At 39.4% G+C, this 23,466-nt stretch overlaps 1 protein-coding gene across 1 annotated transcript in view; it reads left to right on the top strand.

Moving 5' to 3' along the window:
- The window catches only part of PPP1R1C (protein phosphatase 1 regulatory inhibitor subunit 1C), a 157,678-nt gene extending 135,647 nt beyond the window's left edge, over positions 1–22,031 (top strand). The window contains exon 5 of the mRNA XM_002712322.5: positions 21,565–22,031. Coding sequence (XP_002712368.1) covers positions 21,565–21,653 — 89 coding nt within the window. The 3' untranslated portion in view covers positions 21,654–22,031. The remainder of the gene's footprint in view (positions 1–21,564) is intronic.
- Positions 22,032–23,466: the final 1,435 nt, after the last annotated feature.

Genomic DNA, 23,466 nt, shown 5'->3' with positions numbered 1-23,466 from the left:
CACCATTTGTTGAAGGACTGTCTTTGCTCCAGGGATTGATTTTAGCTCCTGTGTCAAAGATAAGTTGCCCATAGATATATGGATTGATTTCTGGGGTTACTATTCAGCTCCATTGGTCTACATGTCTTTTTTTTTTTTTTTTTTTGCCAGTACCAGGATGTTTTGATAACTGTCTTGAAATATGTCTTAAAATTTGGTATTGTGTCCCTCCAGCTTTGTTTTTGTTGTATAAGATTACTTTAGCTACTTGGGGTCTTTTGGGTGCCCATATGAGTTTTAGCATAATTTTTTCAAGATCTGAGAAGAATGTCACTGGAATTTTGATTAGGATCACATTAAATCTATACATTGCTTTCAGTAGTATGAGCATTTTGATGATATTTATTCTTCCAATATACAAACCTACAGGATTTTTCCATTTTTCTGTGTCTTCTTCTATTTCTTTCTTTAATGTTTTTTAAATTTCATTAAAGAACTTTGACCTCCTTGGTTGAATTTATTCCAAGGTATTCAATTTTTTTGTAGCTATTATGAATGTGATTGATTTTGGTTCTTTCTCAGCCATGGCATTGTCTGCTATTGATTTTTGTGTGCTAATTTTATATCCTGACACTTTACCAAACTCTTTTTTTTTATTTTTGACAGGCAGAGTAGACAGTAAGAGAGAGAGACAGAGAGAAAGGTCTTCCTTTTGCTGTTGGTTCACCCTCCAATGGCCACCGTGGCCAGTGTGCTGCGGCCAGCACACCGTGCTGATCCGAAGCCAGGAGCCAGGTGCTTCTCCTGGTCTCCCATGGGGTGCAGGGCCCAAGGACTTGGGCCATCCTCCACTGTACTCCCTGGCCACAGCAGAGAGCTGGCCTGGAAGAGGGGCAACCGGGACAGAATCCGGCGCCCCAACTGGGACTAGAACCCAGTGTGCCGGCGCCGCAAGGCGGAGGATTAGCCTATTGAGCCACGGCGCCAGCCACCAAACTCTTTTATGAGTTCTAATAATCTCTCAGTGGAATCTTTTGGTTCTCTCTATATAAAATCATGTCATCTGCAATTACAGGTAGTTTGACTTCCTCTTTTCTAATTTTTATCACTTTGATTGCTTTTTCTTGCCTAGTTGCTCCAGCTAAAATGTACAGGAATATATTGAATAGCAGTGGTGAGAGTGGGCATCCTTGTCTGGTTCCTAATCTTAGTGGAGTTGCTTTCAAGTTTTCCCTATTCAATAAGATGCTGGCTATTCATTTGTCATAATGCCTTGATTGTGTTGAAGAATGTTCCTTCTATACCCAATTTGTTTAAGGTTTTCATCATGAAGGACATAAGTTCTTTCATCTGAAAGAAATTTTAGTAGGTTGAAAAGCATTCATAATTTGCAGTTTTAATGAAATGAACGTGTAGTTATAATTTCTTCAACTTAAATGCATTGAACATTTATGCTTTCAGGCATTGATTTAGGATCTGCTGATCAGTCAGTTAATCAATGCGTTCCTCTGATTTCATTATGGTGTGAACAGTTTGGGGGTGGGAGACACATACTACAAAAGCTTAAAGAAATACATTTTACAACAGGAAGGGAGAAGTGCTCTAACAAAAGGACAAAAGAAATCACAGGAATAAGAGAAAGAAGCATGGGATACTTTAGGTGGGATAGTCAGGAAGGCAAATCTGGAATGGTGACAGTAAGCTGAGACCTGACTGCTTACAGAAATGATGAGAAGAAACAAGTCATGTGGATCTGTCAGAGAAAGGCGGATTCAGGAAAAGAGGGAGAGGGACAAGTCCTTGAGGCTTGAGAAGCTCTATTGGTAAAAGATCAGTGTGCTGAGCAAGTGAGGGGACAGGTGGGAGGCGACAAGATCAAAGGAAGACAGGACGTAAGTCCCTAATAAGCAGTTTGAAATCCATTCATAGGATAATGGGATGTCATTGATGAATGAGTGACATGATTTGGTTTGTTTTTACTTTAAAAGATTCAAGACTGGGGAATTGCCTGTGGGTGGAAGGAGAGAAAGTGGGGAGACCAGTCAAGGCTAGTGAGGGCATCAAGGTAGAGATTAGTGGTAGATTGTCCAATCTAAGGTGTTGTGCTGAGATTGAAATTAAGAAATTTTGCATTTGGGATATAATTTTGCATGCAGAGTCTTTAAAATTGTGTCATGAATTGGAAGAGTAATAATATGGTGGTGGCATTAAGAACTAGGATTTTTGTACCAGACGCGGGGGAGAATAAAGGAGAGGAAGGGATAGGGTAAGGTTGAACAGTAAGCACTAACCTATTAACAGTAGAAATATAGGTGTTCTATTTCGTAGTAGGTGACTATATATAACAAAAGTGTACTGTAAATGAGGGTGTTTTCAAAAGTTCATGGAAACTGTAACAAAAATTTAGTTTATTTTGGTGCAAAAGAACTAAAAATCCATTCATATTAAAAGTTCTTGGACTAGTCCTGGTCGGGGCTCTGGATTCTGTCCCGGTTGCTCCTCTTCCAGGCCAGCTCTCTGCTGTGGCCCGGGAGTGCAGTGGAGGATGGCCCAAGTGCTTAGGCCCTGCACCCCATGGGAGACCAGGAGAAGCACCTGGCTCCTGGCTTCGGATCAGCGCGGTGCACTGGCTGCAGCGCACCGGCCGCAGCGGCCATTGGAGGGTGAACCAACGGCAAGGGAAGACCTTTCTCTCTCTCTCTCTCTCTCTCTCTCACTGTCCACTCTGCCTGTCAAAAAAAAAAAAAGTTCTTGGAGGGTTCAGCGCTGTGGTGCAGTGGGTTAACGCCCTGGCCTGAAGTGCTGGTATCCCTTTGGACTCCAGTTTGAGACCCGGCTGTTCCACTTCCAATCCAGCTCTCTGCTATGGCCTGGGAAAACAGTAGAAGATGCCCTAAGTGCTTGGGCCCTTGCATCCATGTGGGAGACCCAGAAGAAGCTCCTAGCTCCTGGCTTCGGACCAGCACAACTCTGGCCGTTGCGGCCATCTGGGGAGTGAACCATCGGCTGGAAGACCTCTCTCTGTCTGTCTCTGTCTCTGTCTCTCTCTCTCTCTGCCTCTTCTCTCTCAAATAAATAATTTGTTTAAAAAAAAGTTCTTGAAAAATGCATACCATGGAAAAACTATACATGGATTTCAAAAACTCAAATTTAGTGTCAAACTAAATTTGACTTATAATTCCATTTTCCATGAATTTCCTGAGTTTTACTTATTGTATTAGTCAACTTCCCCTTATGACAACATAATACCTGATATAGCCTACTTATGAAGGGAAGAGATTTTTTTGGCTTATGGTTCTGGAAATTCAAAGGTCAAGTGGCCCCACTGGTTCAGCATCTGCTGATGTTCTTACTGGCAGAGCATCACATGGTGAGAAGGAGAAGATGTGTCTATGTCTGTCATTAAAAAGCCACCATGAGTCAATCATGGGGTCCTAACCTAACAATCTAATCCAATCTAATCATTTCTCTTTAAAACATCGTAATGGGAGCAAGTTTTCACCCTCTGATGTCATTATCATAAGACTTTGGGGACCAAGCCTTTTAACACATGGGCCTTTGGGAGACATTCAGCATCCAAACAATACCCATAACAGCACTTGCATTCTTAAAAAGTTAGAAGAAAGGATTTGAAAGTTTTCACCATATGACCAGTGTTAGAAGAGATGTTTTCCTTGATTTGAAATTACACATGTATACATGTATTGAAACATCACACGGCACACCAATAAATATGTGAAATTTTTATGTGTTAATTAAAAAGACAAAAAGAAAGAATTGGTCCTTTTGGAAAGTGATTGAATCACTGCTCTCGGGAATGGATGAATGCCTTATTAGGGTTGCAAGGAACTAGAACAGGTCCCTTGTTCTCTTCTAAGCTCCTGTGCTATGAAGACACAGCAACGTCAGGGATATGTCCTTAGAGTTCCTGTCCTCTAAACGCTGAGAAATTTCTCTCCTTTAAAAATTTGCCAGTCTCAGCCCGGCGCCGTGGCTCACTAGGCTAATCCTCCGCCTTGTGGCGCCGCCACACCGGGTTCTAGTCCCAGTCGGGGCGCCAGATTCTGTCCTGGTTGCCCCTCTTCCAAGCCAGCTCTCTGCTGTGGCCCGGGAGTGCAGTGGAGGATGGCCCAAGTACTTGGGCCCTGCACCCCATGGGAGACCAGGATTAGTACCTGGATCAGCGCGGTGCGCTGACTGCAGCGTGCAGGCCGCGGCGGCCATTGGAGGGTGAACCAATGGCAAAGGAAGACCTTTCTCTCTGTCTCTTTCTCGCACTGTCCACTCTGTCTGTCAAAAAAAAAAAAAAAATTCCCAGTCTCAGTATCAGTATTTTGTTACATATACACAAATAGATCCAGATGATATACACAGGTAATGAAATAAGTATCTCATATAAATATCTGCACTTGCATTGGAGTTCAACTGGAGTATTATTTGAAATAGACAAGACAAAACCTAGGTATCTACTGGTAGATAAAGAATATATGAGGAGCCGGTGCTGTGGAGCAGTGGGTTAAAGCCCTAGCCTGTGGCACCAACACTTGATATGGGTGCCATTTTCAGTCCCAGCTGTTCCACTTCTGATCCAGCTCTCTGCTATGGACTTGGAAAGCAGTGGAAGATAGCCCAAGTCCTTGGGACCCTGCACCCATGTGGGAGACTGGGAAGAAGCTCCTGGCTCTGGATCTGCTCAGCTTTGGCCATTGTGGTTTGGGGAGTGAACCGGCAGATGGAAGACCTCTCTCTCTCTCTCTCTCTCTCTGGCTCTATCTCTCTCTATAACTCTATTTTTCAAATAAATAAAGTAAATCTTTTTATTAAAAAAAGAACATGTGATATGTGCTCACACATACATACACGCACATAAAATAGAATGTTATTCAGTCATAAAAAATAAGGGAACCCTGCATGCAACAACATAGATGGACTTGGAGGACACTATTCCAAGTTCAATAAGCTGGACATTGAAAAGCAAATACTGCAGCATCCCCCTTATGTGCAGAATCTAAAAACAACAAACTCATGGAAACAGAAAGTAGAACATCGAATGGTGCTTACCAGGGTAGGTGCATGGGAGAAATCTATGTAAAAGGGTAGAGACTTTTAGATATAAGAGAAATAAGTTCTGGGGTTGCAAGTTTTAGAGATACTACACAAAATTATGTTTACTTGAAGTTTGGTAAGGTTATAAATCTTAACTGTCTTTACTTCACACATACAAAGGTATGTGTGATGATTCATGTGATGAGCAATTTGATTGTGGTAATCATTTTTAAGTGTACACATATATTAAATAATTACTTTGTACACGTTTACTACATATGACTTTTATTTGACAGTTATACTATACTGAAGCTGGGAGAATTTAGAGATTATCTTTAAAGCAATGATAGTGTATGAGATCACCAAGAGAATGCGTGTAAATAGCATATCAAATAACCATGCCCTGGGACGAGTTGGCATGTAGGAGTGAAAATTTGTAGGTTATCTAGCAGAAGAGACTGCGGCTGAATAGCCTTAAAGTAGGGGGAGAAGACAGCTGTTTGGTCTTCTTGACATCAAATTAGTGTTTCAACCAAGAGAAAACGATCTACATTGTTGAATCTGTGGAGATTTTTGTAGAAAATGAGTGTGACACTGACTGGATTTCCTCAGATGAATTTGTTAGGAAACTGGACAAGTACATTTTAAAGGAGTGATTGGAGTGAGAGTAAGCAACAATTTTAAAGTAGTTTTGTTCTGTCAGGAATTTTCAAAGAAAGAAATAGGGAGCCCTGGCATGGAGTCAGGAGAGGGTCTTCTGAAACGGGAGATAGTATAGCAAGTTTCTGTGGTTCTGAGAATATTTTAGCAAAATGGAAGAAAATGATGATGATGATGACAACGTTGATGATGAGGGAGCGAGAAGGAGGGGGAGAGAGAGAAAGCTAGCTATAATTTTAGGAGCATTCCTTGAAAGGGGAAAGAATGTAAAACTAAGGGGCTAAAAAATGAGAGCTGAGTCTTATGAGAGAAGACAGATATAGGAGTTTGATCATGATAATGTCAATTCTTTAATGATCAGTTTGTAAAATCAGCAGTTTGAGGAGGACATGTGGATATTAGAGGTTTGAGGAGTGAACAGCACTCTGAGGACTTTGATTATTTAAGCAGGAAATAAAGTAGATGCTTCAGAAAATTTTGAGGCCCATTTAAGAATTGTGGTTAAGCTCCCTGCTAATGCACCTGGGAAAGCACTGGACGATGGCCTAAGTGCTTGGGCCCCTGCACCCATATGGGAGACCCAGAAGATGCTCCTGGCTCCAGGCTTCAGATTGGCCCAGCTCCAGCTGATGTGGCCAACTGGGGAGTGAACTAGCAGAGGGATGATTATCTCTCTCTGTCTCTCTCTCTGTGTCTCTCTGTCTCTGTGCCTCTGCCTCTGCCTTTCTGTAACTCTACCTTTCAAGTAAAAATAAATAAATCTTTTTTTAAAAAAAGAACAATTGTGGTTAAAAATTTTGTGTGAAATCAGTCATGACTGTAAGTTTTTTTTTAATCAGCTGTGGTTTCCCATCTACATTTGGCAATGATTATTAGAGAAAATTAGATTTCATCTTGATTTTAGTTTTGCTATATGAGTATCTGTAATACCAGAGCTCAGCTCTGGGAAGAGCAGGTTCAGATTCTAACAGGCCAAAGTACTGAGAAGCTGACTTGCAGCTTCTTACCTCTGTGTTCTTGTGGTGTTGGGCGAGCACACAGGGAGTCTACCTTCGCACTCTGGTGGTGGGCGAGTGTACACCTCTGAATATAGATGCTCAGCTATGCCCCCAGCATCCTATATATTCTTACATACATTAGTGGCAGGCAGCCAAATAGTTACATAGCAGAAATGTGTCAGCTTCTGGGCCTGCTGCCTGGCAGCTTGTAAGCAAGGAAGCCTGATTGACTTCATTTTCTCAACAGCATCATAAAGGAGAAGAGGACAAAGCTATTGGGAGTGAAGGTAAGGAGTCTATAGAGAGAGGGCCCATACCCTTTTACCTGAGTAAAGAGGAAAGTAAGGGGAAGGGCGATGGATCACCTTGGGGGAGACTGAAGTCTTCAAGAATCCCCTTTGGAGTAGGGGTTGGCATTGTGGCATAGCAGGTAAAACTGCTGCCTGCAATGCTCTATCCCAGCTCCTCCACTTTGCATCCACTTCCTGCTAATGGGCTAGGAAAAGCAGCAGCAGATGGCCCAAGTAGTTGGGTCCCTGCCACCCATGTGGGAAAACTGAACAAAACCCCTGGCTTCCTTGTGACCATCTGGGGAGTGAACCAGTGGTTGGAAGACTCTCTCTCTCTCTCTCCCTCTCTCTCCCTCTCTCTCTCTTCCTCTCTCTCTCTCCTCCCTCTCCCATTCTCCCTCTCCTTTTCTCCCTCTCCTTCTCTCTCCTTCTCTGTAATTTTGACTTTCAAATTAAAAAAAATAAGTATAGACTGCTCTCTGGAGTAATGTGGAGATATGGAGAGAAGTATGGGGGTGTTATAATCTCCAGAGAATTTGGTCTGGTCCTGAGTTTGGCACATTACTGCAAAAGGCGAAGTGGAGCTCATATAGTCTCATGGCAGCTGCTTCCAAGAAGCTGAGTGTTTTATTGAAAGCAGGCAGAACCCTGTGGCTGTGATTTAAACCAACCGAGGGCATTTCACAGTGGAGGGAGGAGGATAGGAGGATCTTCCATACCTACTCCAACTCTCTGGGTACATTAGCTGGCTAGCACTGCCATAACCATGCTCTGCAGCTCAGTGCTGAACAGCAGCTGTTTACTGTCACACAGTTTTGGAGACCAGACTCTGAGTTGAAGACATCTTCAGAGGTGGCTTCCCCTGAGTGCTAAAGGAGAATCTGCTCCATGCCTCTCTCCTAGCCTCCAGTAGCCATAGATGTTTCCTGACTTGTAGATGGCATCCTCTCTGTGGCTGTACATCATTTTCTTTCTATACGTGTCCCTCTGTGTCCACATTTCTCTGCACTGATGACTTCATCCTATCTTGATAATCTACAAAGACTATTTCCAGATGCTGCTGGTTATTGGAAATTCAATGTCTTGTTAGGGGACACAAACTCAACTTATACCAATGGATTTTCCTCAAATTCTGCCAGTGATAATACATTGCCAGGAGAATTTGGGCTTGAAAGGAATTTTAGTATTTATCAGTTTTAAAATTTGTAATCTTTCAGCATATGAGGGCCTGAGAAAAAAAATGGGCCTGTAAATGAACTATTTACGAAATAATTCTAAAGAAGTGTTTTTGCTCCGAATTATTCCAACTTAAGGCTTATGATGATTTAAGTTTGTCAGTACTTTCAGACTGAACATGGCTCCATCAATGCCATTATTTAAAATCCAAACATTCCTGCCTTATTTTTCTATAAATGGCATGGATATAGAAAAATGTATATGAAAACACAGTATTTTAGAGAGGGAATGAAAAGCAAATTGAGAATGTTTAAATATGATAAGACTTAGTGTTTGCCTAAGGCATGCTTGTTCTTTTGCAACTGGATATGACCTCATTGATGGGTCTTATCTGAAATCCATTACTACAAGACTTCCAGTGGTCACTTAATGTTTCCTGTCAACACACTAAATGTCTAATCAGTTCTCTCTTCCACTCCCTTACATTACTGCTTCACCATCTCTACTCTCCTGCAAAACTCTAACACATCCTCCCCATAATGACCCTGCTCCCTACTTTGATCAAACTGAAGCCACCAGTAGAGAACTTTCTGAGACTGCCACTACTGGGTCTTCCCACCAACAGCATCTCCTCCCTTTCTTAGCCAGTATATTTATGCTCTCAGTGTGTGTAGTTTATTGTATTTCAATGATATTACATTGAAGTGGGGAAAAAGTTCCATTTGACTCCACTGTGCTTACATCCTAATACAGAAATTTTTTGTTCACAGAGCAAAATTATTTGAAAATGTTATCAACATTCACCAACCTTATTTCTTCATACTCCTTTTCTTTTTTAAAAAAAGATTTATTTATTTATTTGAAAGAGTTAGAAACACACACACACACACACACACACACACAGAAAGAGAGACAGGAAGAGAGACAGACTTGGGTCATCTTCTGCTGTTTTCCCAGGCACATTAGCGAGGAGCTGGATCGGAAGTGGTACAGCTGGGTCTCAGCCAGTGCCCATATAGGATGCCATTGTTGCAGGTGGCAGTTTTATCAGTTATGCCACAAGGCCAGCCCCTCATACTTTTTTAATACCCTTCAAAACTGGACTTCCACCCTATACTGCTTAACTGCTCTTGTGTAGGTCATGAAAGACTTGATTATTGTTAAATTCTGAGGTCAATTCTCAGTCATAATTTTTTGACCTGAGCAGCTTTTGACACTGTAACATCATGTCATCTCTTAATTATATCCTTTATCCATTTGATTTGCATGCTTCTACATTTTAGGTCTTTCTCCTACTTCATGCAGTACTCCTGGATCATATCCTTTTCTGTGTCATCCTATTCTCCTTGACCTCTTTGTGTTTAACTACTCAAGTCTCAGGTCTTACACACCTTTCTTCTTTATTCCTGCTCTTGGTGAGCTCCAACAGTGTAATAGTTTTACATATTATATTACAATAATAACTTCCACATTTATAGTTGAGCCCATAATGCTATCTTGAATTAATTCAAGACCAATATATCCATGTCTCCACTGGGGTATACATTGGAAACCTCAAGTTTAACATTTTCAAACTGAACTCCAGATATTCAATCCAAAGATTTCTTTAGGAAAGTCTTTCCATATTAGTTAGTGAATATACTATTCTTTCATTTACTCTGGCCAAAATCTTTGGTGCTATATGTGACCCCTCTTCATCTTTTATGCTTCAAATCCAATTTTTCAGCAAATACTACTGGCTCTGTCTTCCAAATGGATGCATTGTGTAAGTTTTTCCCAACATTTTCAGTACTGTAAACCTAATCTGGCTCCTATCTTGCTTCTTTTAGAATTATGCAACTCTCTCTTTTATGTTTTTTTTAATTATGGGAAACCAAAGTGATATGATTTTTTATCATCCTAACCATTTTAAGTGTGCAGTAGAGTAACACAATAGTGTCAAATATATTGTACAACAGATCTCAGACTCCAAAAACATCTTGCAAAAGTGAAACTCTATATCCATTAAACAATTGTATTTCTTGCTGCCATCTCCTCTTAACTGTCTCTTAATTTATTCATTGCCTAATTGCAGACTGTTCTCAATATTGCATCTAGATTCATGTTTTAAAGAAATTAACTAACTATTTGGTGTAGAAGTTTTAGATTTACTGGGGCTGCATTGTGGTGTAGTGGGTAAAGTTGCCACTTGCAGTGCTGGCATCCCATATGGACATCTGTCTCGGCTGTTCCACTTCCCATCCAGGTCTCTGCTAATGGCCTGGGAAAATCTGCTGAGGATAGCCCGAGTCCTTGGGCCCCTACACCCACATAGGAAACCCAGAAGAAGCTCCAGGCTCCTGGCTTCAGACCAGCCCAGTCCCAGCTGATGCATCCATCTAGAGAGTGAACCAGTGGATGGAAGATATTCTCTCTCTCTCCCCCCCCCGCCTTTCAAACAAATAAATATGTAAAAATGAAAAAATGTTTTATATTTGTAGAAAAATTGAGCTCTATACACCAAATACCCCATCCATACATACATACATTTCTCCCCATTTGTACACAGTTGCAACTGATGAATCCACCTCTCATTTTCTCTCAAAGACCATAGTTTAAAGTACTTGACACTTAGTGTTATGTATTCCAGAAGTTCAGACAAGTATGCATGATGTGTATCAACACATTGTAATATCATAGAGAAGAGTTACACTGCCCTGAAAATCCTCTGTGTTCTGCCTGTTCCTCTAGTCCTCCTCCCTAACCCTGGCAAACACTGATCTTTTTACCGTATGCTTAGTTTTTAGCCTTTCCAGGGTGTAATATAGTTGGAAACATAGTGTATACTGTCTTTTAGGATTGGCTCCTTTGATTTACTCACACTATTTTTATTTATGTATGTATTCAAAAGGCATAGTAACACACACACACAGAGAGAGAGAGAGAGAGAGAGAGAGAGAGAGAGAATCTTCCAATGTAGGTTCACTTCCCAGTGGCCTCAACAGCCAGGAGGGAGCCAGGCTGAAGTCAGAAGCCAGGAGCTTCCTCCGGGTCTCCCATGTGGATGCAGGGACCCAAGGACTTGGAAAATCCTCTGCTGTCCTCCTAGGCACATGAACAAGGAGCTGGATTGGAAGTGGAGCAGCTGGCACTTGAACTAGCACCCACATGGGATGCCAGCACTATAGGCTGGAGCTTCAACCCACTGAGCCACAGTGCGGTTTCCTATTTATATTTTAAGTTTCCTCCAAGTGTTTTCATGACTTGCTAATTCATTTCTTTTTAGCACTAAATAGTATTCCATCATCTGGATGCACTGTATTTTTTCCTTGCCCCTACTGAAGGATCTCTTGGTTGTTCTTAATTTTGGGCAATTATGAATAAAGTGCTGTCAACATGTATGCATAGGTTTTTGTATGGACCTGTTTTCAATTTAATTGAGCAAATGCCAAGAAAGGATTTCTAAAATGTATGGTAATAGTGAGTTTACTTTTGCAAGAAGTTGCTGAATTTTCTTCCAAAGTGGTTGTACTATTTTTCATTCCCACTAGAAATGAGTGAGAATTCCTGTTGCTACATATCTTTACCAGGAGTTGGTGTTTCCAGTGTTTTGTGTTTGGGGCCATTCTTGTAAGTGTATATGGTACCTCATTGTTTTAATTTTCTTTTTTTAAATTTTTTTTTGACAGGCAGAGTGGACAGTGAGAGAGAGAGAGAGAGACAGAGAGAAAGGTCTTCCTTTTTGCCATTGGTTCACCCTCCAATGGCCGCCGCACCACGCTGATCCGATGGCAGGGGCCAGGTAATTATCCTGGTCTCCCATGGGGTGCAGGGCCCAAGTACTTGGGCCATCCTCCACTGCACTCCCTGGCCACAGCAGAGAGCTGGCTTGGAAGAGGGGCAACCGGGACAGAATCTGGCACCCCGACTGGGACTAGAACCTGGTGTGCCGGCGCCACAAGGCGAAGGATTAGCCTAGTGAGCCACGGCGCCGCCTGTTTTAATTTTCAATTCTCTAATGACATGATGTGATAATTTCTTCATATGCTCATTTATCATCTGTGAATCTTTTTTGGTGGAGTGCCCAGATCTTTATTCAATTTTTAATTTGGTTGTTTGTTTTATTATTGTTGAGTTTACAAATCCTATATTATATTTGATATTGGGCTTTAATTGAATGTGTCTTTTGCAAACATTTTCTTCCTGTCTGTAGCTTGTCATCTCATTCTTGCCATCTTTCACAGAGCAGATGTTTTTAATTTTAACAAAGACCATCTTGTCAGGTTTTTTCCTTTCATTGTTTTTGGCCTTAGTGTCTATACAAAGGTCATTTTCACATTCCAAGGATATCTAAGTTTTTCTCCTATGCTGTTTTCTAGGAGTTTTATAAATTTGTTTTTTTCATTTAGGTCTTTGATCCATTTTGGAATATTGCTTGTGAAAAGTATAAGATAATCTAGATTCACCTTCTTTTTTTTTTGTCAGATATCCTGTTCTAGTGCCATTTGTTGGTAGACTGTATTTATTCTGTTTTGTGGCTTTCTGCTTTGTCAACAATTACTTGACTACATGTATATTGGTCAATTTCTTAGCTTCTCTGTTCTGTTTCATTGCTCCTTTTTTTTTCCTGTTCTGTCACCAGTGTCTTACTGTTCTGGTGACGGTAACCTGATAGTATGTCTTGAAGCCAGGTAGTATCCTCTGTCCCATCTCCAGGAGTCCCTGCAAGTTGCCACTTTGGAAAACTCTTGGCCAAGCTCAGCATCTCATCTTCACAGTCTGCCAAATGCATTCTTCTTTATGGTGACCAAGAGCCAGTTGAATTTGAGATATCTGAACTCAACAAAAGCATGCCAAAAGTGACATTAAAATTGGAATGCAAATTTGTTAGTTCATAAAAGGAAATATTACTAACAAGTGAAGACAGTGCCTTCTCTCCTTGTAAGCAAATTCTGCTATTGCAAGTGTTCTTTCGTGCTTAGGATCTGAGATGGGTGATTTGGTTATGTTACTGGGACACACGCTGACATCAGAGCATGGTAGCCTGCAGTGGCCGTTGTTTCAACAGGGAAATGCCCTGCCTGGAGGACAGAGTTCCAAAATACCAGCACAGGAAGTCCTTCTCAGGATGCCCTTAAAAACACAATGTTTGCTTCTGTGGCTGCAAATGCAATTCTCTTTTTGTTATTTTATTTTTAGTGCTTTCAAAGCTAACCACTGACTCTTGCTAATCAATACTTTCTTTATTTTATATATGCTATTGTGGTCAATCAATTGCAATCAAGAGTTGCACCCTGGCAGCCATTCTCTCTCTTTGTAAAGTGAAATTTTCTGATGCTGTTTAGCTCCATTATACATAGGTTTAAAAATTTAACTCTATTTCTAAATTCACGGGGTGAGCATTAGCTTCAGGAGAAAAAGGAAGTATTAGAAGGATACTTAACTACTGAGGGCAAAAGAGGTGCCCTGTCTTTCAAAGTGATTTTCATCCTAGACTGAACAGCAGAATCCTTGCAAAATATATTTGATTTTAATTAAATTTGTATATACATGTATATAAATAACTCTTCTTTGACTCTAATCTCAGCCTTATAGATCAAGATGCTTTTTTACACTATGATAAATTATACCACATTACTCTCCAAATATATTGTTTATATTCATACTTGTAATAATAGTTTTTAGTAATGTCTTCTCTCTTACATTTTCAGTACTTACTTCTAAATCTTTCATTTTATTTTAACTCCTGAGGAAAGGCTTTGGTAAAATATATGATAGATTAAAAAATAAGTATTAAATATATGATACTTCTAAGTGCCTGTTAATATCACAGAAACATGTTGTCCCTATTCCCATGTACGATGAAGAGAAAAGCATACTACATGTTTATTCTTCTGCAGGGAATTTCTTCCCTCAGTAATGAGGAATTAAGTAAAACAATTACATGTTGCTTTGCCATTCATGTTAATTGACCAGGCACTATGTTAGAATGAATTTAATTGTGCTGCCTTTATGCAATTTACTTTCAAAAAAAAGTAGAAAGGGATAGATTTATGGTGTATTTGGGACATAGTTTTGATTTGGAATGAAATAGCTCTCTGTGACCCTCACTATATTAATGTAAACCTGTTCCTTACCAGTAAATTAAAAGTGGATTAACCAAAATATAATATGTATGAAAGCATTTAGGGAAATGTAGAATACATTTTCAAATTGACATATGATGGACTTCTGCTGGGGCACCTTTCTCTACCGTATTGTAGATTCAATTATGTTCCTTGAGTATAGCTAGCATGATTATTTGGATAAAGTTGGTTGTACTCAAGGAATTACTGGAAAATCATCTTTCTTGGGCCATGGAAATCATTTCCTGGGACCCGGTCTTCAGAAAACTAATTCCTGGTCAATGTATGTTGCAAATAAGTTTTCATAGACATAAGCCTTTCTGTTTCCCTTAATGTAACCGGCAAATTGCGCAAAAAATGCTTGTCCAGATTACTTTACCCCAAATTTGAACTCGACTTTTTCTTATCAGCACTCTGCTTATGCATTATTTGTTCTATTGGTCCATAGCACTTATTCATTAAGTTAGCCTATCTATATGTACCTTATCACTCTTTGGCCTATAGCTCTATCTGGTTTGCAGGTTTATCTCTTTTATGCTCAGCATACAGGAAGGGCGTTATGGTACTGAACACATTTTGCTTGATTACAACTGTGTCTCATCACCACAGACTAGACCATGATAGTTTTTCTGTGACTTCCTGAGTCTAGTTCCAGATTTGAACACAGACGAGAGAAAGGCTGTCTCTTTCCTAATGACCTGAGCATTGTTTGTTACTTGGGAATGATCTTGGGCAAGCTTAAATTCTGTATCTTGTTGACTCCAAATTCTATGAAAAGAACAGCACTGAAAATTATGTTTAAATTTACTATGTAAAGCCCTTTGATAATGAAAAGGGTCCATAACCTTGAACTGCCCTATTTTCCTTTAGGTTCTAATTGGGAAAGGATCAGTGCTACTAGAAGACTAAGTCCCAATGATTCAAGTAATGAGTTTCCAGTAGGAATTAGAGGCCAAGGTTTGTGTTTCAGCTCAGGAAACAAAGAATTTGTGAATTTAACCAAGTCATTTCAATGTTTGAAAGTGTTCCTTTATTTTCCATAGCCTTGGCAACTCATAGCAAGAGCCTAGGGTGATTACTGATGCCATAAACAAGAGTGTCAATTTGTTAAGTCAACAGCAGGAGTCACTGTGCACTTACTCCTCATGTAGGATCTCTGTCCTTAATGTGTTGTACAATGTGAATTAATGCTATAACTAGTACTCACACAGTATTTTACACTTTATGTTCTGTGTGGGTGCAAACTGTTGAAATCTTTACTTAATATATACTAAATTGATCTTCTGTATATAAAGAGAATTGAAAATGAATCTTGATGTGAATGGAATGGGAGAGGGAGCGGGAGATGGGAGGGGTGCAGGTAGGAGGGAAGTGATGGGGGGAAAAAGCCATTGTAATCCATAAGCTGTATTTTGGAAAATTATATTTATTAAATAAAAGTTTAAAAAAGGAAAGTGTTCATTTATATTTAAACTTAAGGGATTAGACCAGTATTTGTATTTGTAATTGTTTGGAGGCTAGAGATTCTGCTGAAAATGATGACCTTCTTCAGAAAAAAAAAAAAAAAGCACAAATACAACTATAAATAGAATATCAAGGAGGTCATAGCTCACTAAAATCCACCCACAGATTCTCTAGGGGACTTGAGAATGATTTTTAATGTCTAAAGTATGTGGTTGGGAAAAAAGAATATATTTACATTTGTTGCTTCTAATGTGAATTATTTTTAAAATGTGGATTTAGGCTATTATGTCATTTTAAGTTACAATTGCCTTTGTTTGTAACTTTCAGTACTCATAGCAAAGCAAACTTTTCAATGGTACAAAATATTTCCTTTATAGATTAACAGCATCTCAGCATCAGTGGGCTGACTGACCTGTCAATGCAGTGTCTATCTATTAGTCTCCTCGGAAGTAGAAATTTAACTTTGACATAAACACACACAGTGATGGTAACTCATACATGTATTACTGGGAAAACAGAAAGCATTTAAGAAATTTCTTCTTTTTAAAAAAAAATTTGTTAATTAGAAGTAAGAGTCACAGAGAGGGTGAGACAGAGAGAGAGAGATCTTCCATCCACTGGTTCACTCCCCAAATGACAACGTCCATGTGGAACTCCCACATGGGTGCAGGGACCCAAGAATTTGGGCCATGCTTTACTGCTTTCCCAGGCACATTAGCAGGGAGCTGGATTGGATGTAGAGCAGCTAGGACTTGAACCAGCACCCATAAGGGATGCCAGCATCACAGGTGGCTTAACCCTCTATACCACAACCAGAACTTTCTCCTTTGTATTGAGTTTTAATCTGTCCCCTGCCCTTATATGCACATAAGTGTCAGCTTTTTACCTTATTTTTGCTCTCAGAATCTACATGGATTAATTTTATTTGTTTTAATAGAATTTTAATTGTTCAAAGAAAGCCTATATTATTTTCTCCATATTAAATGTTTCAGTTTCATCTACAATTCCTCTAAAAAATCATTTTCATTAGATTTCTTTCCATCCCAATCATCCTTTTCTTATTTTTTTAACTTGATTTTATTTTATTTTTTGACAGGCAGAGTGGGCAGTGAGAGAGAGACAGAGAGAAAGGTCTTCATTTTTCGTTGGTTCACCCCCCCCCCCCCCCCCCAGTGGCTGCTGTGGCCAGTACGCTGTGGCTGGCGTGCTGCAGCTGGTGCACTGCGCTGATCCAAAGCCAGGAGCCAGGTGCTTTTCCTCGTCTCCCATGCGGGTGCAGGGCCCAAGCACCTGGGCCATCCTCCACTGAACTCCCGGGCCACAGCAGAGAGCTGGACTGGAAGAGGAACAACTGGGACAGAATCCGGCGCCCCGACCAGGACTAGAACCCGGTGTGCCAGCGCCACAGGGAGAGGATTAGCCTAGTGAGCCGCGGTCCCAATCATCCTTTTCAATGGTCCTCTAGAAATGCAGAGCCCAGAACCCAGCAGCATGTTGTGGCAAAAGTCTGACCTGGTTAGAGACCAAGTCTCTTTCTAAAACTGTCCACTCCGCCTTTGAGAATGCCACCAAGAGCATCAAGAGCTGTTTTCTTTGTAAAAGATAACACCTATTTCACATTGAAATTGTAGTAGCCTAAGACCTTTGCTATGTTCAGTCAAGGTGTTCCTCATACTATATTTTTTAGAACTAAAATATCTTTTCTAAAAACAAAATCTCTGATAACCACTATCTTAACTGCTTAGGCAAACATTCCAGCTCTTGGAAACCTTTGGAATACTAGTTTTGCCATTCACTGTATCATCTTTCCCAAATTTCTCATTAACAAATGTAGTAAACCTGACATGTTAGGTTCTAAACTAATTCATAAAAATATTGACCTGTGTTTAGCTGAATACAAGCTTCTACATAAAGGTTCACCACTCCTAATTCTTTATTGGGCTGCTTTACAACTAAATCCAGTCCACATTTCACCACCTGACCTACAGAACAGAGAAGAGCAGATATATTGTGTTCTTGTTGGTTACAACATTTATTTATTTTCCCTTTCTTCCTTTATTCAATCTACTTTCTTTTCCTACAGCTGTTTTCATCACCACTTCATGCATTCATACAACATAACGGGAGCCTGCATGTCTTCCTGTATGCTCATATTGCTATGGAGAAAAGAACAACCCCTGTTTTCTTGGGATCTCTGTGCCTTCTGCCTATATGCAGCCCTGACTGAGTCTGTACTCGCGCCAGGAGGCTCTTTGCCTTGTGCTGAGCCATAGCCCCTGTGCAGATGGAGCATTTGCCTATGTCTTTAGCATTTGACAGAGGAATCTTTGAGAATTTCAACAACATCCACATATAAATCTATTTTCCTCTACTTTCAGAATTACTCAAACATCAAATGAAGGTTTAAAGAAAACTGAAAGAAACCCAAGCATTTGTGTGTTTGAGACTGGGAAGGGATGTAGGGAAAAGACAATTCTTAGGAAGTCCTCAGCAGACTTCACACTTTAATAGCAGCATTAATGTATCTGTACCCCCAGTGAATATTGCTGGAAGGCAAAGAGAAAGCTTGTCCTGAAGACTATTTCAAAACACAAATTAATGGGACTTGCATTGTGGTATAGTGAGTGAAGCCATAGCCCGTGACACCAGCATCACATATATGGGCACCGTTTTTTGTCCTGCTCCTCCATTTCTGATCCAGCTCCCGGCTAATGGCTGGAGAAAGCAGCAGAAGTTGGTCCAAGTACTTGGGTCCCTTGCACTCATGTGGGAGACCCGAATGAAACTCCTGGCTCCTAGCTCCTGGCTTCTACCTGGCTCAGTCCTGATTGTTTCTGCCACTTACGGTGTGAACCAATGGGTCAAAGATCTCTCTCTCTCTCTCTGATTCTGAATAAATCTTTTTTAAAAATCACATAAATTAACCATTTTTATCCAATTGAAATATGGCATTAGTGTAAACTACTCTGGGAATCAAAAAATTTGTAGGAGATATTCTAAAGAACAACTCTGTGATCCAATGTCATCAGCTTCTGCTCTATCAAAACATTTTGCGTGGAAATAACTATTATCACAAACAAATAAAGCTAAGAATGGAACCTTCCAAGGTTTCTCCCAGTGAGTTATTTTACTTTTTAAAAGGCATAATTTGGGGACTGGCGCTGTGGCATAGTAGGCTACGCCTCCACTTGCAGCACCAGCATGCCATATGGGCACAGTTTGGTATCACGGCTGCTCTTCTTCTGATCCAGCTCTCTGCTATGGCCTGGGACAGCAGTGGAAGATGGCCCAAGTGCTTGGGCTCCTGCACCTGTGTGGGAGATCCAAAAGAAGCTCCTGGCTCCTGGCTTCTGATTGGCCCTGCTCCAACTGTTGCAGCCACTTGGGGAGTGAACCAGTGGATGGAAGACCTCTCTGTATCTCCCTCTCTTTGTAGCTTTACTTCTCAAATAAATAAATAAACATAATTTTCTCATATAACTTTGTGATCATTATTATTATAAATTAAATATGCGTTAGGTTAAGCAAGCAGATCTATATTCAAGTTTTGGAGGTTGTTAGTTAATAAGTTGGACATTTTAATTCTTGATTTTTAATGTTGGACTCTCTCATTTAGATAAACCAATCTTGGCATCAGGTCATTAACGCTCATTTTAAAAGAATTGTCTTGAATACAAAGTAATTATTTTCTGTTTACCTTATGGATGAAAGGGATGAGCTGTGAAGTCAAATGGAAAATATGCAAACCTGTAGAGTTAGTCTAATTCAGCTGAGGAAAGTAGTGGCAGATGGCTGAATCGTTATTGTGTTTTAATATTTCAGAGGGAACCTCAGGACCCTCTGAACCAAGTAAATTGGTATATCTAAATATATGTTGAAGCCTACAGAATAATAGCAAAGTCTGGGTCAGCACTTCAGAAGCTGAAGGTGAAAATGAGTTGCAATATCCTGCTAATGCAATATTATGACTCATTCATCCATTCAATATACTGATATATTGAGAAACTATGAAATGCCCTTTAATATTTTCTCTCAGGACCATACTATTCCTATAATCATGAACTAATCACTTATTTTAGCCTAAATTTAGCCATCCAGGTATTTATCTGATGGAGTAGTTGTGAGGTTTAGAGGTCTGTAAAACTCTAGCAGTGAAACCAGTTGGATGTTCAGTGAACTCCCTTCCCTTTCCCTTAGCATTTAGATCTCCTTTTCATGTAGTTTATAATAATATGAAATCCGTTCCATTCCTTTATAACAAATTTCTCTCTACAGTCTTGAGTCAACAGGAATTGTGAGTGATCTGTGTTTGCAGATGAAGTTAAAGTATTTAAATATTATTACAACTGATCAAATATTTTTGCTAGATAATCCACCAAGCCCAAGGATGTCATTCTTTGCCAAAGGCACTCTCAGGCTTGCTGACTACAGTACATGCATATCCAGATATTTTTTGCTTGTCTGCTTCAGAGCAAAAATGAACAGTGGCTTCCTTTCATTTATCAATTATAACTGGAGTTTTTCAGTAATATGTATAAAAATCTTATGAATTGATTTTCCAAAATATAAAAAGTAGCAAATTTTTCATATTACCTGTGTGCATGGAGTTTCAATTAGTTTGCTGTCTTAACAGAATAATCCCAAAGTAAATGAGAGATAATTTCTTAGGTTGACTGTTGTAGTGGTTGCCTCCAGAGTTATACTCTAAATTTGAATGGTTTGCAAAAAAAAGTCCAGATAGGTTATTGAGAAACTGCCAAATTCTTTTTTTTTTAAATTCTATACCAAACTTTCTCTTCATTGGTAATTCAATCAATCATCTAGCCAATACATATTTATGATCACCTGCTGTTTGCTAGGCATTGTGCCTCTGGCTCTGAACTGAAGCTGTTTTCTGACATACAAGGAGTTCACTCTAAAAAGAAAGATATATAAACAATAAGTTGTGTAAGTTAATTGGTTCAGGAGTAGGTGACCCACAAGCAGTGGGGGAAGATGTCAAAGAGCCAGCTGAGTGTACAAGGGGGATTGGCGTGTCCTTCAGAGAGGAAGCAAGCTGAAATGAAGATAAGTGGGAGATGACTTGGTATGTGAAGAGGAAGAAGAGGTTTGGCAGTAATAACAGAAAGAGATAGGCCTGGAGGACTGAAGGAGCCAGGGGTGGCCAGGGAATGGGAAAGAAGAAGTTATTGCTGTTGAAGTGTGAATTTCTATTAAAGGCAGGAACAGGAAGGGCTGGTGAGAAATGGGGCTCAGTAGGTAGCGGTGAGGCAAGATCATTAGAGCCTCATAAGGACAAAGGAATTTTCATGTTTTTTCCACTCTGTAGGTTAGGGGGGAAGTTGTAGAAGGATTTTGAGTAGAGAATTCTCATAACTGAATTCTGAAACCAAGTTCTGAAAGAAGACAAACAATATTGTGATTGTTTTGTTGTTTACAAGTTCCAGAAATGGCACACACACTATTTTGTTACTAGGAGCTTCAATGATTCTCGTTGTAATAGAGTTCAGGGGTGCCAAAAGCAATATTTGAACTAAATGATACATCAGAATTATAATAAGCATCTGTGAACATATTATTAGTTAATAGGTTTTTAATAGGCTGTGATGCAATCCTTAATGCAGGAGATTTAATTATGAAAGATAGCCTGTCTCAAATGGAAAGTTGACTGGGTGTGTTTTTATTGCTCAGTATATTAAAAGGGTTATATAGGATTACATTGTTGAGAATCTTGAAGAAAAGCACCCATATCCCAATGAAAACCTTCTGTTTATTCCCTTTATGTCTTGCTGCAAAGCTGGAACTCAATTACACTGAAATTTTTCACATTCTTTTTAATAATTTCAGGAGTTAAACATCTGAAAGGTCAGAATGAATCAGCATTCCCTGAAGAAGAAGAAGGTGTAAATGAAAAAGAAGAACAGTGGGACCATTAATTACCTGTCTACAGCAAGAAGGCTTCCCGGGAATAACTGAACTGTTTACTTTTCTGACACCATGGATCTCCACTGCTTGACCTCAACAGCATTCTCCACCTCTGCACTCCACACACGGACAGTAGTAAACCATCTCCTGGAGCCCTCCTTGACTGAACTGTAGAACTAAGTGCAGAGTGTTCCACATCACTTACTATTCAGCATTTATTTTATAGAAATGTTTCTTTTTAACTATATAGAAATTTGCAAACACGTGACCATCCTAACTTTAATTCTGTCAGAGCTTAATCTCTGATATCTTACTGATATGGTTTGCATTTAAGTTCAAATGTAAATAGCATTACTTCAAGAGTAAAAAATAAATATTAAATAAATGTAGACATAAGCATGTGTGGGTTTCACTTAAGAGGAATCTCTAACAAAGCTTTCAAGCTAACATCTGCATTTATCAAATATTTTCCATATACAGAACTGAAGAGTGTTTGTTGCAGAAAAATGACGAAATGTCAGATTGAGTCAAAATACCACAACAGGTGCCAACGTTGTTGTGCTGTAGGTTAAGCTGTTGCTTGCAATGCCAGCATCACATAACTGAGTGACATTTGAGTTTCAGCTAATAATGTGCCTGGGAATGGAGCATAAGATGGCTCAAATAATTGCTCCTGTCCTCAATCCATGTGGGAGACGAGAGCAGATCTTGGCCCCTTGCTTTGGCCTGGTCTAGGCCTGGCAGTTCTTATAATTTGGGGAGTGAACCAGCCAATGGAAGATTCTCTTTCTCTATATCTTCTCCCCTTGCCCTCTCTCTGTCTCTCTCTGTCACTCAGTCTTTCAAAGAAATACTTAATCTTTTTAAAAGAATGGCAATATTACATACCAAACATCTTCCCCCTGACACAGCTTGTTAAATGGTATTTAAAGAACTATATAATTTTCCTAATTTGTTAAACCTATAATATATATGTATATAATCCTTAGTGTTAAGAAAGAAAAAAAACTAAATCTAAAATAAAATATACTAAATTTATTCTGCCCCCTTTTCAGCTGTTACTTGAAATCTGGATCATTTACTTCATTTTAGTAAGTCATTATCATTTTATAAATCTTCTTTATAGTAAAAATTCCATTAATCCATTGTATAGTCATTTATATATTAATTCAACAACTATTTTTATGAAGCTATCCCTAGGAAGGTACTCTGCTAGGAGTTATAAAAATAAAGAAAGATAATCCCTTCCCCACAGAACTGGCACAGAAGATAAAGCATTCAGACAAAGTAAGATTTTACAAGACTATATTCATTGACTGTGATCTTGTGATAAGTCAAAGTTCTCACACTCTGAACAATTTTAGTCATTGATAACATTTGAATACAAATTATCTATAATGCAAGATTTAATGGGGGTGGAAAAATATTCATATTGGAGCCTACATTGATACTAGTGAGGTTCAAATGTTTCATGAATAAAAGAGAAATGTAAAGATTTCTCAAAAGTCAGAAAATGGGGGAAATTAATAAAGGAAGGAAAAAATCAGATGTAAAATTCACTGTGGGATTTAATACTAAGATCCAAAGGAGGCGAATGATTGCTTTTAAATTTAAATATGAGTATTATAATTTAGGTATTAAAGGAGTTATGTGAAAATGTTAGAGAATATAGTAGAAATAACAATCATTTTGCTTTGTTTATTTTCCCAAAGAAAATAAATACAGAGCTCACTAAAAGAAACAGCATGAAGATGAATAAGTGCTCTGGTTTCTTCCTGCTGTCATCCCTCTCTACTTTCACTCTTCCTCCCTTCCTCTCTTTCT

The sequence above is a fragment of the Oryctolagus cuniculus genome, chromosome 3, assembly GCF_964237555.1.
Source record: "Oryctolagus cuniculus chromosome 3, mOryCun1.1, whole genome shotgun sequence".
NCBI classification, from domain to species: Eukaryota; Metazoa; Chordata; class Mammalia; order Lagomorpha; family Leporidae; genus Oryctolagus; species Oryctolagus cuniculus.
The sequence above is the reverse complement of the archived record's forward strand: the minus strand, read 5'-3'. Positions and strand labels throughout refer to the sequence as shown.